A 14,539-nucleotide genomic window follows, 5' to 3' on the forward strand; every position below is an offset into this window, starting at 1 on the left:
TTGATATATATGTATACTATATACTGAAGATAATTAAAACATGCAAAAATTATAATAACTCTGTTCTTTTCATATACATATACTTCTTTCCCATTCACGACCAACAGGAACAAAACAGATCTTTCAGAAAAATCACCGAGGGTTACCATATTTTCAGCAGCAAAAAAGGGGACACGGGGGGGGGGCAGTGATATGCCCATGCCCTGCCTCTGCCCCTCGCTCCTAAACCCCTGCTTCCCCAGCACCCTCCCTCACTCCCAACCCACAGCCCCTTTCCCCCCCAGCCCTGCAGCCCCCTGCCACACCCACAGCCCTGCCAGTGCCCCTCACTCCTGTCCTGCAACCCCTTCCTCCATCCCCCAGCTCTGTTGTCCAAGCAGCACGCACACACACACATGCACGCACACAGTCTCTCCACCTGCCTTGCCAGGGCCTGCGCAGGGAGCATGTGACCCTCAACAGCCAATCACGTTGCCCACTGCTCCCAGGCCCAAGCAGCCAGCCCAGGAGAGCAGAGGAACAGCAAAAAACCCAGACATTTGCTCTAATTTTAAGAACTGGCCCGGACACAGCACGGGGGGCCAAAGAAGAGGACGTTTCTGGGAAAACCTAGATGTATGGTAACCCTACTTTCTGGTTACTTTGGGAAAGCACTTTGGAAAACATTCTTCTCTACTTACCAGCTTGTGCTGGAAACGTATGCCCTTGATGAGATGGGCTGGGGTTTGAAGTTATTGTTGGAAAGGGAACTGAAAGCTGTGCATTTAGTAGCTGAAGTCGCTCCTTTTTTGCAGTTAGACTTTTAATCTGTTCCTCTAGCCGTCGATTTTCAACTTGAAGTTGGTGTAATGACTTCAGCATTCCTAAAACTAGACAACAACTAATAATTATAATCACTTGTAGTCACATTTATGGTATTTTTCTTTACTGCAAGAGTATTCCATAAATGTGCTAACATTTTCAATGGTGGTTATATTCTTCAGATCACTAGTTACACACTCAATCAATACTGACCATTAACAGAGCTTATTTAAAAGTAAAAATCTACCCAACTAATTAATGAAAACACATACTCATATATAGTCAACTCTTCCCTTCTGAAGCCAGACACACACAGTTTAAAATATGGATATATATAGCAAAAAGGTCACAGTTTGACAATTGCTGTTTTTCCATTGGGTGCATTGTTGCTTCTGCATAGACAGTTCACCATCAGGTTTTGTGTTCATTTTGAGCAAATTTTAGTTCAATATGTTTTCTGCTAACTTGGTCTTTGAATCAAAAGTAAAAACAAGATTCCTTTAATGACAGACAAGTCATCAGAGTAGCTGTGAATTGTCTATTCTGTGTGGGTTATAGAGTTCAACTACAACTCTCAAAACAGTAAAAGGCCTGAAACATATTGCTTTTATGTAATGAACTAATAATGTTTTGTTGGTATTTTTTTACGGAAATTATGTGAAAAAGGGACTGCTCTGTTATGCAGACAATAGAAAACTTTTTTTTCACGCACTTTTCTTAATAGGTTTTTAAAAGCATTATTAGTTGACAGAGTCAACTAAATTGCGAATTTATATAATCAATGAAAAACTTTTACCCCATTTCTTTTATTGCTTTTGAATCAACATGCACCTTACTGGAGGTCATATCTTCCAGTTGCTTTCTGTGTCAATCTATAGATCACCCAGCAGGGAGCACTATGTGAGCACTGCAGTTACCACCCCTGCTTTGCCAATAAAGCGCATCATCTTCTGAGCAGGCCCAGCTTCTACCATGAACATTTCCTTAAATTCTGATTTTGTTTCAGAACTTGGCTGTCCCAAATAGTCCTAGAGCATGGTTGTACTGCCACAGGGACAGTCACTTTTTAATTCTAAATGATATTTGTTTAACATGACCTCTGGGCCTACTACAGACATAAGTCTACTGGTATAGGCACATCTGGTAATTTCCCAAGGATTTAGCTTTTATCCCTCCTCTTCAAGAACATACAAAGGAACCCTCAATGTGCCCAAATGAGATGCAATAAGACTTAGCTAAACCTGTCCTCCAGCTATCATGTTTAAAGGATTATCCCTGCATGAATTTCCTCACAATTAGCATTTTTGTCAGGGTACCATTCATAAAATTACCAACGAGATGGCACTTCACTAACCATCACCACAACGAATAAATTGTTCAATAAACTACACACACAAATGATACAGTATAAAAATAATTTGATCTAAAACTATTTAATCAAATTTGATGATATTGATCTATTACTGTTTATTAATAATGTCAATTAAAATCTATTTTTTCATTTAATCTTTGTCATCTTTTATTTTTCAGCTATTTCATTTTGTCCAACAACTCTTGAAAACACAATCATTAACTCAAAATGGGAATTTCCTAAGGAATGTAAAATATAAAAGAAACACAAAGGTGATGCAGGGGGCCTGCACAATCTTTGTAAAATATTCCATTGTTTCTCACAACAATGGAAGTGGGTAGCTTACATTTAACGTATAAGAAATAAACCTCTGAAAGAAATGTCTCCATTTGTCACCTGGCATCCCATAATATGAAGCAGAACTGAGTTTTGCCTTTACAATAACCAAGTGTTTAACATTCACGGCAGTATGGCCTAGTAAGTAGAGCATAGGCCTGGGATTTGAAAGACTTGGGCTAATTTCCTTGCAAATGACCTGCTGGGTAATCTTGGGTATGTCACTTCCTCTGTGCCTCAGAGCCACCATCTATAAAATGGGGATAATGATACTGACCTCTTTCATGAAGTGCTTGGAAATTGAAGGAAAGTGCTGCATCAGAGCTTAGGTGAATAATATATGCAGAGGTAATATATGCAGCATAAAATGAAAACAAGTCATTATAAAATCTTAGACAACCACTGAGTGACAGTTTATTCATAATGCTGTCCAACAACAAAACAGTAATATGAGAAAATGTAGATACTTACTGTCACTTGGGGTGCCCTGCTCTAATAAAAACTGTTGTCCTTCACTCCACTGCCGCTCCAAAAGCTGTTCTATGCTGACAGCTACTGGGGGCAAGTTTTCCACACTACTGTTCCCCAACTGATCATAGCGAATCTGTAAGCTGCTTACAGGCGATCTGTTGGAAACATTGCAATTTACATGTTTAAAGGATGGAAAAATAACTACTTAACTAAGGGTTGATAAAATTTCTTACCTTAGGCTGGCCCCTAGCACCTACCACCCACAACTTTCTACACTAAGTTAAACATCAAAAATCACTGTTTTCTCATTACCCAGAATTTAACAAAAGACCAAAATACTTCAGCTTCAAAATTTGCTCAGGCAAACTAATATAATAATTAGATGACAAAGAGTATTTCCCTCATTTGTATAGCACAAATTTCTAGAGCAAGAAATAGGAAAATAAAAGATCTAGACAAACCTGCAAAATAAAATATGAACCCTTATTAAAATTACTGCAATAATGAAACCTGGAGTATATAGGTCCAACCTAATTCTGTTGTTTGATGAGCTCCAAAATCCATGCAAATATTTTTAAGCGACTGAGAAGTATTAATTCATTTAAACAAGACCATTAAAGTAGTACTCAAAAGTTCAAATTAACAAAATTCAGACCGTCTATCCAAACCTTACTTTGCCCTTTTGCCATATGCATTAATGCACTGCCTTTGAATGAACATATATTGCATGTTCCATAGGCTCTGTCTCATTCAAGGAAAACCCACCACTCTGCAGAGGGTTGTCATAGGGTCTATCTACCCCTTAAATGCTATTTCAAGGACTTCTTCCTCATCAGAAAAGGTAAATAAGTAATAAGTGAACAGAACAGTTCCTCAAAGTATCTTCTTAACTCCATAATTAAAGCACATGGCTCTACGCTTCATTGAGACAGTCAGATCCAAGCCCACTGCAGTGAACTAGTATCCTTCTTTTTAGTTTAATAATCTATGGCTCAGGTCCTCACTTATTACTTATTTATATTGTGGCAGCAGCAACGGGCCCCAATTGAGGATCAGGGCTCAACTGTTTTAGGCCCAATAAAAACAGACACGAAAAAGCTCTTAACTTCCAAATAAAGGCAAAGGAAAACAGGTGGATAGAGACAGACACAAGAATCAGAGAGTCAACTGTGATTGGTGTAACAAGCAGTGGTCACTGTACATTAGATACCTAAACAACAGCACAGGTAATTTTTAAGGAAACATTCAGATGATAATCCAATAGTTCTGTAGATTTGTACAGGCTGCTCCTCCAAGTGGACAACAAAGATTGGACATTACTCTTGGCAGTGCAGTAGCAAGAGATGACAGCTCAGTAGCATGTATGAGACATAAGGAAGGTAGGCCAAAAACAGTCTCAAAAGTCACTATGAACTACAGTAGAGTCAATTATCTGGACACCAATTACCCAAACACTGGATGTGCTCCCAGCTTGTCTGGTATCTGATACAAATGAAAGCAGTGATGATTAAAAGATAGAGATTTGTTTTAACGATTAAGAGAAAAAAAATAATCAGCAAACTGAAAATGTGTATATATATGGTATCTCTCTTATGTATATAAATGCTCATTTAATATGTGGTTCATTAACCAAAACAAACAGGGTTTAGTCCGAAAATTACTTCAGTTCTGTGAGGACAGTATCTTAACAGTATCAGTTATCTGAAGTGATGGGAAGTGGTTACTTTGTATAGAATCCCCTACTTAAACAAACAAACAAAACATTATGCTGCACTAATATTTTCTAGACAAGATGACAAGATTAGAAATCTCTGTACTGTGCATCACTGAAAACAGGAGCCCTTGCCTCAGTCTATGAATACACAGTTTTATAACTTGCTTCTCATCCTCTTCCATACTTGCTTTCTAGTTCTTGTAGGGTCAGAGCGTAACTGTCTACTTTCTTAGCCTAACTCCATTTACACAGGAACATACAGAAATATTCAAAACTATTTCATACAGTTTTTAGTGTAAATCATTTTCTGGTTTTTAGATTAAAATGTGCTTTATCCTTGGAAAAAGTAAAGATTCCTTGGCAAAAGGAAATTCATTTATGTGCTATGCACACCAATATTTATCTTTATGATGTGTGGTTATATGTGTGTGTGCAAGTGTAAACAGATACATTTATTGAAGCATGGCATAAATACAATATTGGCCGGAATCCTGAATGGCTACACAACTCTTAAGTGAGTTACACAGGTCACCATAAATAAGTTCCAAAAATATTTCTATACCACTCCATTTAAATAAAAAACGTTTTAAGGGATGGATGGGGGTGCTATGGAGTTTCACATAATGCAGTTAAATGAACTTTTATATTGTCTTTTTAATGAACAGCAACTATACAGAGTTGCTCAGGATTTCAATGTTATAAATAGTCGCAGGAGAGATGAATCAGCTGGTAGAAAATACATTAGATAGATAACAGTTATATAGCTCTTTATTTGGGCAGGGTAAGTAGCTAAAATTGCTGGTTGCCAAATTTAATCAGTTGACAATTTTCCAAGTTGAATGCCTTTTTCAAGGGCTTTTTCTAGTTTTTTTAATATCACCTAAAAACCACAAAACTTATTTTGCCTAGTTAAAACATTTTGCCAACTCTTTCTTTGGAAAGCTCTAGTGCCACTATGTGTTGAAGCAGGAACCTGAAATGTGGCTCATGGTAGTTACTGTATCAAGCATGTCCCTCGTGCCATCCCTGTGCAATTTAGCCAAATAAGTAGCCTCAGTAAAAAAAATTCACAGTTCACACATGCTCAATGGAAATTTTGGATTTAAGCATATAAATACCCCAGAGTCTGTCTACACTGGGGCTAAACTTATATTGCAGTTCTGGGTTACTGTGGGCCATGTAAAGTCCAGATGAAAACACATAAAAGAGAGGTGATATGAGATATAATTATAATCGCACAGTGTGATTATACCCACATAGTGGGGCTGAATTAAGGTACAGTTAGGTTCTGACATATCCTAACTATTGATTATCCTGCAATCTTGATAATGCTCTTTTAACTTTGTATTTTTGGATAGAAGCACATATAAACTAATAATCTAATGACCTAGTTTTCAGAAGTGAAAATGAATATGGTTTCCATTTATTTCTCTGGGAATTGTGTGTGTAAGCACCCTTAAAATCATTTCATAATGTTAATCACATTTGCTTCACAGATTACCTGTGTACGCAAGGAAACGTAACAGCGCCCAACAGTACAGAAATGGACATGACTAATTACCTGATTAAGTTTTATTTACTATAACTTTCTACAACAGTCCCTTAGACTGTAACAGCAGAATAGAGTTACAATTTTCTAGTATTATAACGAACTCAAGAGCTGTATTCTGCAATCCTGAGCAAAATTCCCAGTGATGTCAGCCCCCAAGTAAGGAGCACAACAGCATCTTTAAGATAAGATAACTCATATAGAAATGTATCCAAAACAAGTACATTTAAACTTTAAAAAAAAACAACACCACACAATGTTCCATCTCAATTAAAATACTTAAAAATTCCACTATTACAAAAAATGTTCAAATACTATTATTTAAAAACATGTTAATAGCAAGACTTATAACTATGATATAGACACATAATTCTAGCCAAAGGATTTTGGTATCAAATTTCAATACAGCAATCACATTCACAAGAAAATAAAATAAGGTTATTGGAAACAAATTTGATGCAGTTTTCCTTTTATATAAAAATATGTGTTCCTAAATATAATTTGGCTTTTATTTTCCTTAAAAGTCAAATTACCGTAATTTTGTAATCTGTAGTTCTATAGGAATTTTTGTGGGGGGGGGCGGAAGAGAGGGAGGAGGGTATAATATGAATTATACTAGCAAAAACAGGTATACAGAAAAGCTAATATATCATAAGAATAAACCGGTCACTTTCAAGTTTCCTCCTAAAGCCATTCTTTCAATGTGCACACCAATTCATTACTATTTCAGTAAATATAAGGAGAGTTTTTAACTGCTTGGAAGCACAAATTATCTACATAATTCTTTAGAGTCTTAACAAACATATGCACTACTGATAAAAGATAAAGAAGTTTCCAAATCTTAAAACGGTTCCTTTGCTTGCACTCTGCAATGTAAATAATGCTTACCGTGGTGAGAGACTTCCTCTGGGTGAACCTCCCCTGCCAAGGCTGCGGCTATTATCTCCAAGATCTTGATCTGCAGTGTAAATATTTCACAGCTGATAAAAGGACTCTTATTAGATAAGAGTTTTAAAAGCTGCTGTAGATATTATAAAATATATTAAACTTTAACCACTACCTGCAGTTACTACTGAAGACTGAACATGTAGCTAGTTTAAAATTGCTGAACTGTAGCATGTAAGGTGTTGTCCTTACACATTTCTGTGGGTGTTGCAGGCCATGGATTATGTTCAGTTCTTTTATTCTTTTCAGTTTTACAGCACAGAAGCGTGGTTTGCATTTGCAGCACCCTCCCCTCAGCCACTTTTAATTTCTACGGTGAAAGTAATGAATCACAGCTGTGGACAGCTAATCTGTATGCTTATCACAGCAAATCCCGATGCTTTGTATTTTTTTTAACACTTTACATCCCAAGACAACTCATAAAATATACAATGTATTAACTTACCACCACAACTAACAGTTATACATTGTTCTAAAGATATATTGAAAATATATTATTAAGCTGCTTACTTCATACATTGCTATTGTTTATAAAGAAAAGCATATGAAAGATTCTTGCTAAAAGGTAGTAAAAAAAAAACAAACAAAAAGCCCTCATTAAATATACAGAAACGTTTTGCTGGGAAGGACTGAAAAGGGTTATTTTCCCTATGGCCTCTCAATAAAATAACCCTATCTGCCCCCTTCAAGGTTGCCCTCCCCCTATTCTGAGTCAAGTCACCTCTGACCTCTTAGAGGGCAAAGACATGACTGATCCATTCTTGGTAAACTGCTAAACTCATTCCCTTCCCCCAAACGGGCATGACTACTAGGACATGTCAACAAATCCTTAAGGATGGAATGAAGCAAAGCAAATCCAGTGCCTCATTAAAACTGCAGAAGAGACCAATGTTACAAAATGTCAACTGGTAAATATTCACAGGATTATTAAACACTGTAGAAGTTTTCTAACAGGATCTCTTTCATGCAAACTTGTATGTAATACAATTTCATGAATTATGCAAATAAAGGTTTAAACTATTCACGACAAAACCCAAAGCTATGTTACTTTCATTGCAAAGAGCTGAGAACTGAACACATCAATCACAAAAGTCACAAGAGACATTGTTGCATTCCTGCCTGCTGATGGCTCTGCTTAAACATTTACATTTCAGACAGTAAAAAATGCATAGCTATTTTGCAGTACAACAAAGAATTTAATTTTCAACACGTAACAACTGTATACAGTGGTTTACTAACTAAATCCTGAAGCAAGAATTCAGAAATAAAAACAGCGATCTTATTCGAAAAATTTAAAGTCAGGAAAACAGGCACAGGTTTAGAACAGTTCTAGCAAGCTTACCTGCTTGACTGTTTTCAGACTGAGCTATAAGTGCTGCCATTGATGAATTAGGATTCAGTCTATTGCCATACATGTGGGATGAAGGCAAACTGAGGGAAGATCCAGGTAGACTGTTTGCCTGTAAGACAACAATTAAACTAAAATCCTTAAAACAACATCTGGAAGAAAATCTCTTAAAATATTTGAAGGCAGGATTCCTAATGAGTTATGTATTTTTATATAAAAATAACTAACAATTAATTACTATTTTAAATTTCACTAGTAATTTTCAAATCAAATTGAGAAAAGGGTAACACAGCACCTCTGAACACAACTCTGAACATATTGAAGTTTAAAACGTATAATTTTCTTTTATATTGTTAAGCAAAAAGACAATATTTTTAAAAATGTACTGTACAAATATGTTAAAAATGTTTCACTGGAAACTTTAAAGTGATCGGCATATAGGAGGATGTACGGACTTGCTTACAATTCTGAAGTATGCAATCAATGCTAGGACTTAATAGCATGGCGACCATGTGGTTATCTTACTAATTATTTAATCTTATTAAACCATTTACAAAATAAGGGCAGGTAGACAACAGATGTCTCACAAATGCTTGGGTTCCTTACATCACAAGCCGGCTGTGGAGGTCAAAAGGTCCAACTTTCAGCTCTATAGTTTAAATACGCAGAGCCATATTTCCTTTGCTCTAGTCTGTCATTAGTAAAACCTGCACAGTATTTTGTTACTTCCTATTTTGATAGACTTGGAAGCCTGGTGTTTTTTTGTTTTGTTTTGTTTTATTTTAAAGAAAGCAAACAGCCATTACAAGTATGTTTTCTATACAATACAGGGCTCAACGAATCACAGCTTTGCCCTGACCCCATATAAGGAACTGTATTTTTGGCAGTAGGCCAGCTCTACTTACTGAAGAGCTCGTCCAAAGTTTGTGTTCATTCATGTTGCTAACCACAATTCTGAAGATCTCTGCTGGGACTTGTGCCAAACAAGTGAAAATGAACCCTTAAACAGATGAAGCTAAGGAGGCTGGCCAAAATCTTGCATAATCCAATGCAATAAAAATACCTTCTTCCTTGGCTGCATATCTTTCTCCCTTTCGAAGAACAAATCTGCCTTAAGTACAGAATTTTGGAAACACTATCACACACACGAAGTGCTGCCACTGATGGAAGATTTTGCATTCACCTTCCATTAAAACACTTTCAGAATGAAAAAATAGATTTTATGTCTGTGCTCTTATGCTTACAGAAAAACAGTTAAACAACCTGTGAGATTATATACATAATACCCTTAATAGGAACATTTTAGAAACATGTCAGGGTTTCAGAAGAAAAAATGCTTATTTTTTTAAATAAAAAAAAAGGTGGACAGCAAAGAACTCAAGTTGCAGGACATTTTGACATGTATAACTGCACACAGGAGACAAGAGAAGCATACTGGTTATTACAAGAAAAATATTATAGACTACAAACTGTGTCTCTGGAAAAAATCATACGCTACCATTAAATTTTGGCTTCTTGCCAACATATTAAATTTGATGAATGGACTTTTATAAATTCATACAACTGTTTTCAATGTGCTATATTTACTGTATACTGATGCAAAATCATGTTGAGTACTTGCATTCAATTTTTTCTATCGTTACATAAAATGTTAGAATGACCACAGCTTAAATAAATAGGAAATTATATAAGAAAATGTTTTGTTTCAATTGTCATTTCAACAGATACAAGAACATACAGCCCTAAACACACACTTTCACTAGGAATGTAAAATCTGGCTCTTATTTCAGTATCTACACAATTACATTACATTTCTGTTGGAATGAATGTGAATAAGTCATACAGCCTTTAAAATACTGTAGGTCTTTTCTTTTACCTGTTTATCCCAACACATCCCTGAAATGTAGCACATAAGTACAGTGACACTTACTGATGAAGGCAGGCAACACTGAACAGCTCCTGCTGTTTTCCTCAATAAACACCTATAGCATGACTCCAACTCAACTATTATTAGTTGCTAGTAACCTTTAAAATCTTTTTTCTCAAAGAAATAATAGTGAAAAATTTCTGTTTAAATCCTTCCACTAAGAAAACTTTAACAAACAGTAACTTAACTAAATACTGTATCTACCCCCCTATTTTAAAAAATAAGAACAAGAAAGTAAAATGCCATTAACTTTAAATTTAATTGCAGTAGGTATAAATTATGTGAATGCATTTCTGCCCTTTAGTAAACACAATTGATGTTGTATTGGTTTTTAAGTTTAGGAAGTTTAAAGCACCACCTTTTTTAAGACTGTGAGGCTGACATCTATAGCAGACTGAATTTATTTCCTCATACTGTTATATAATTTGCAGGGAGATTAATAAAAACCATGAAACTTTGTATGTCTGAGATTACAGTTAAGTGTATACCTTAGCGCAGAACTGCAATAACCAGCAAGGACAGTTTATTTAGTTAACTGAAACAAGCACCGAGATTTTCGTAAGTAGATCTAGATGAATTTAGTTAAAATTATCTAAGTATCTTGAAAGGAGTAGCAAGACTCTCTTGAGGAACCATCAAAGCACAAAACAAAGACATCAAAGAAATTAATGTTTGCTAAGTGGGCTGACATACTAGATCAAAAGGGTTGGCATAATTTAAGCAATATTTAAAAATGTGAGGATTTTCACAAGTGGTGGTTCACTGCCTAAGTGTATACCCCTGTTTACATTTTAAATATTTAAGGCTTCCTGTGACGTAAGCTGTAGCTACAGAATTCCTAGTCACATCACATACCTAATTCAACTCTCTAAGGAAAAAAGTCACATTAACAAAATTGCGCAAGTAGCTGGAGGTAAATTTTAAAACTTAGAAGTGTATTCTTTCAATGAGGACAAAAGTGGCATGAATATGGATTTGAAAAACATGACTATGTATATGACAACTACATCTGACAGGAAAGTAAGGAAGGTATTAGAGTACTGCATTATTTAAAGGTGAAACAGGAGCTTCATGTTTCACTCACAGTTGAAACAGGCTGTAGCAAGCATTTATTAAAAATGCGCAATCATCCTGTCAATACACATTAAGGTCACCAGATTGAAACTTGTTCTCAAATGCAGCATTTTTAAAGCTGTAGTATTCTATATTTCAGCTAATCCTATTTAACAGCCTACATGCAACACATAACTAAAATGTACTTGTACAATTTCTAATAAAAGAGTTAACTAAACATTTTATATTTATTTATTTATTTATTCATTCATTCATTTATTGTATATAAATACAGACATCTTCCTCAAAAAGATTCCAACTGGAAAAATTAGGTCTAACTGGAAGTATGCAGTATTTGTTTTCATACAGGAAAATCAATAAAGCAACCAAGCTACACACAATAAAGCTAGCTATTTCACTATAATTCAAAAAACAGCTGACTACTATAAAGTGATGGATATTTTGATTGACCATCTAATGTATTTATCATATAATATAAAGGCTAACCATATATATCTTTTAGTTTTGTTGATAATTATTCAAGTAGAACAATTACATGTGAACAAAATATATACTTTGTGAAATGTTATAACATGTATATTGCTTCAGAATAATGTAAAAATTACTTTATTTTGCATAAACAGAATTAACATTTGCAAAATTAACAAAAAATATTAACTGTCATGACTGAACTAAGTTGATATTCCAGGGAAAAAGTTTCTCTCTTTAAAATAAAGTTACAAACAGCTGCCAAAAAAGTCAAAGAGAAGAGAGCAACAATATTTACATTAGAAGGGTTTAAAAAATGTGAGTACCCAGGAGAGTGCATATTCCCCTGATCCTTTCAAGTTTTATGCTATGAAATATTTTCTGATAACAGGCCCCATTTCTGTCTCAGCTCCACACCAGTAAGGTTTTAATACTCAGCGTGTGATGAGAGATGAAACCAAGTGTGAACAACTTTCAGGTCCCATGAGTAGGCTGACTGTTGAAGCTGTCAGGTTCAATTGCATCATTCCACATTATTCAATGCCCCAAACTGCTCCCTAATTGTTAGGGGCTTAACATATTCAAAACCATTGTTTAGGCTAATGCTGAAATGCCTACAGTTGAGTTTCCATAAAGAAAGGGGAGGGATTTAATTGTAGTTAAACCATTACTGAACTCTCCTTCATTCATGATAGGACAACATGGATGAGCTGAACAACCAGTTCCAAGACTGCTTCTTAATCAGTTAATATCGAATCAATAAATCTCTTCCTTTTTGACTAAAAAAAAATCACTGCTAGTACTTTAGAAGCAAAAATATTATGATGATTCTTTAAAGTAAATGGAAGATTTCATTGCTTACTTGAGTCCAGAAACAGATCTCAAATGTTATCTTCATTTAAAATTAAAATATATTCTTACTTCTGTTTTAAGTTGCCTGCACCCCTTCACTACATACAACAAACTGATACAGTTAAAGCTGTAATATTTAGCATTGCTATTAGTTTGCTCATATTTCAATGCAAGTTCTTTGACAGAAAGTACCAATAACCGCAGAAAGTTCAACTCCTGTTGCTGTTTATATGAATTAAAAACAATTCAGGTGACCACACAACACTAATTTAGTAACAAGGTATTTCTACAAATAAGCTACACCAAACTTGGTGTAGGGTTTTTAAAGCACATAACAATGAAAAATTGCAGATGTAATCTGTTTAAGCATTAAGCATGTTTTAAAAAAGGACAGGATATTATCAGATATTTTTCAAATAACTGATCGGTTTTGTAGAATGAAGATCTGTAGTTAAGGAAGGAGAAGGCAGTCATCCTGGAAACTGACAATATAGTATAAATCAATGGCAAATGCTGCTTATAAGAAATGCAATATTAATAGCTAAGTCAAAATTAAAATAAAAAGCTATATTGTGATGAAAATTAATGTAGTGATAAATAAGATCAAAATGCAATAAAAATATCTATGAATGATATACACAATATGAACTCAAAAATACCAATCACTTTTTCTGTGAAGTGCAAACCTTCCTGTCTTTAATTATGCAAGAGTAAATATAAGAAATTTAGGAAAAGAAATAAAATTGTATCTGTGAAAATATCTATCCCTGTCATTTTACAAATTTCAGTTACATAGCTGGAGTCAGATAATGGTTGGCTATCTTAAGGAGTGGAGAGGAAGGAAAGAGTGCACAAAGACCCTCACCACCTCAACTCCCATGGAAGTACTATCTAAAGTTGTACAAGGAGTGGAAGACCTGTTGCAAAATATCATTCTCCCCTCCAAATACTGGCACCTCTGCTATATACACTTTTGTTAGACCATTTAAAGGGTGGTTAAAATGCTGCTGCAGCAGCACACACTGACAGGGAAAACCAAGAGAAAGTGGCTGAGCCAGCAGAATTTCTTCTTGGGCTCTAGCTGCATACAATTCCCCTTAACTCAAGACAGAAATATGCTGTTCAGGAACAATCTAAACTTTAGCTTCCTATGGAAAAATACACAAACTGTCTAGTACTTTCCTGATAGCCATGAAACAGGTGTAATCAAAAATCAAAATAAATGCTCAATAAAGATAAATGTTTCAGCATTTCTTTCCCATTGGCACCATATCAACGTTTCAAGTATACACAGTAAGACAGGATATAAATAGGATATCTCAACCTGCATCTCTGAATTATCCTTTCAATAGAACCACCTATTTAAGCATCACCAATGCTTTCATCTGTCTTTGTTATTTCTTTTTATGTTAATGTCGTTTTCATCATAAAAGTTAAAATAATAGAGCAGATAGATTCTTCAGTGAAAAGACTGCAGCACTACCAGTGACTGAAAGTGGGAACAGCATATTTTACTTCCTACAGTAAATCCCACTTTATCCACTATCAGCTTTATGTTAGCAAAAACCAAATATCTACCATGGGCCTTTCAATTATTCCTTCTCTGGAAAGAATATTCTGAAAAAATGACCCCTTTAAACCATATACTTCAAAATCCTGAAAGTTTTCTATCAATGAGAGAGCTATACTTTTATTAAACTGAA

At 35.1% G+C, this 14,539-nt stretch overlaps 1 protein-coding gene across 5 annotated transcripts in view; it reads right to left on the minus strand.

Annotated features, from left to right (window-relative positions):
- The window catches only part of MLLT10 (myeloid/lymphoid or mixed-lineage leukemia; translocated to, 10), a 320,600-nt gene that overhangs the window by 35,293 nt on the left and 270,768 nt on the right, over positions 1 to 14,539 (minus strand). For all 5 annotated transcript variants that reach the window (XM_019508311.1, XM_019508315.1, XM_019508310.1 and 2 more), the window contains 4 exons: positions 8,510 to 8,627; positions 7,111 to 7,180; positions 2,960 to 3,114; positions 681 to 869 (listed from right to left, as the gene is read on the minus strand). In XM_019508311.1, the coding sequence (XP_019363856.1) occupies positions 681 to 869; positions 2,960 to 3,114; positions 7,111 to 7,180; positions 8,510 to 8,627 (532 nt within the window). The remainder of the gene's footprint in view (positions 1 to 680; positions 870 to 2,959; positions 3,115 to 7,110; positions 7,181 to 8,509; positions 8,628 to 14,539) is intronic.

This window comes from Gavialis gangeticus, unplaced genomic scaffold, assembly GCF_001723915.1.
Source record: "Gavialis gangeticus isolate Ggan-Ray unplaced genomic scaffold, GavGan_comp1, whole genome shotgun sequence".
NCBI lineage: Eukaryota > Metazoa > Chordata > Crocodylia > Gavialidae > Gavialis > Gavialis gangeticus.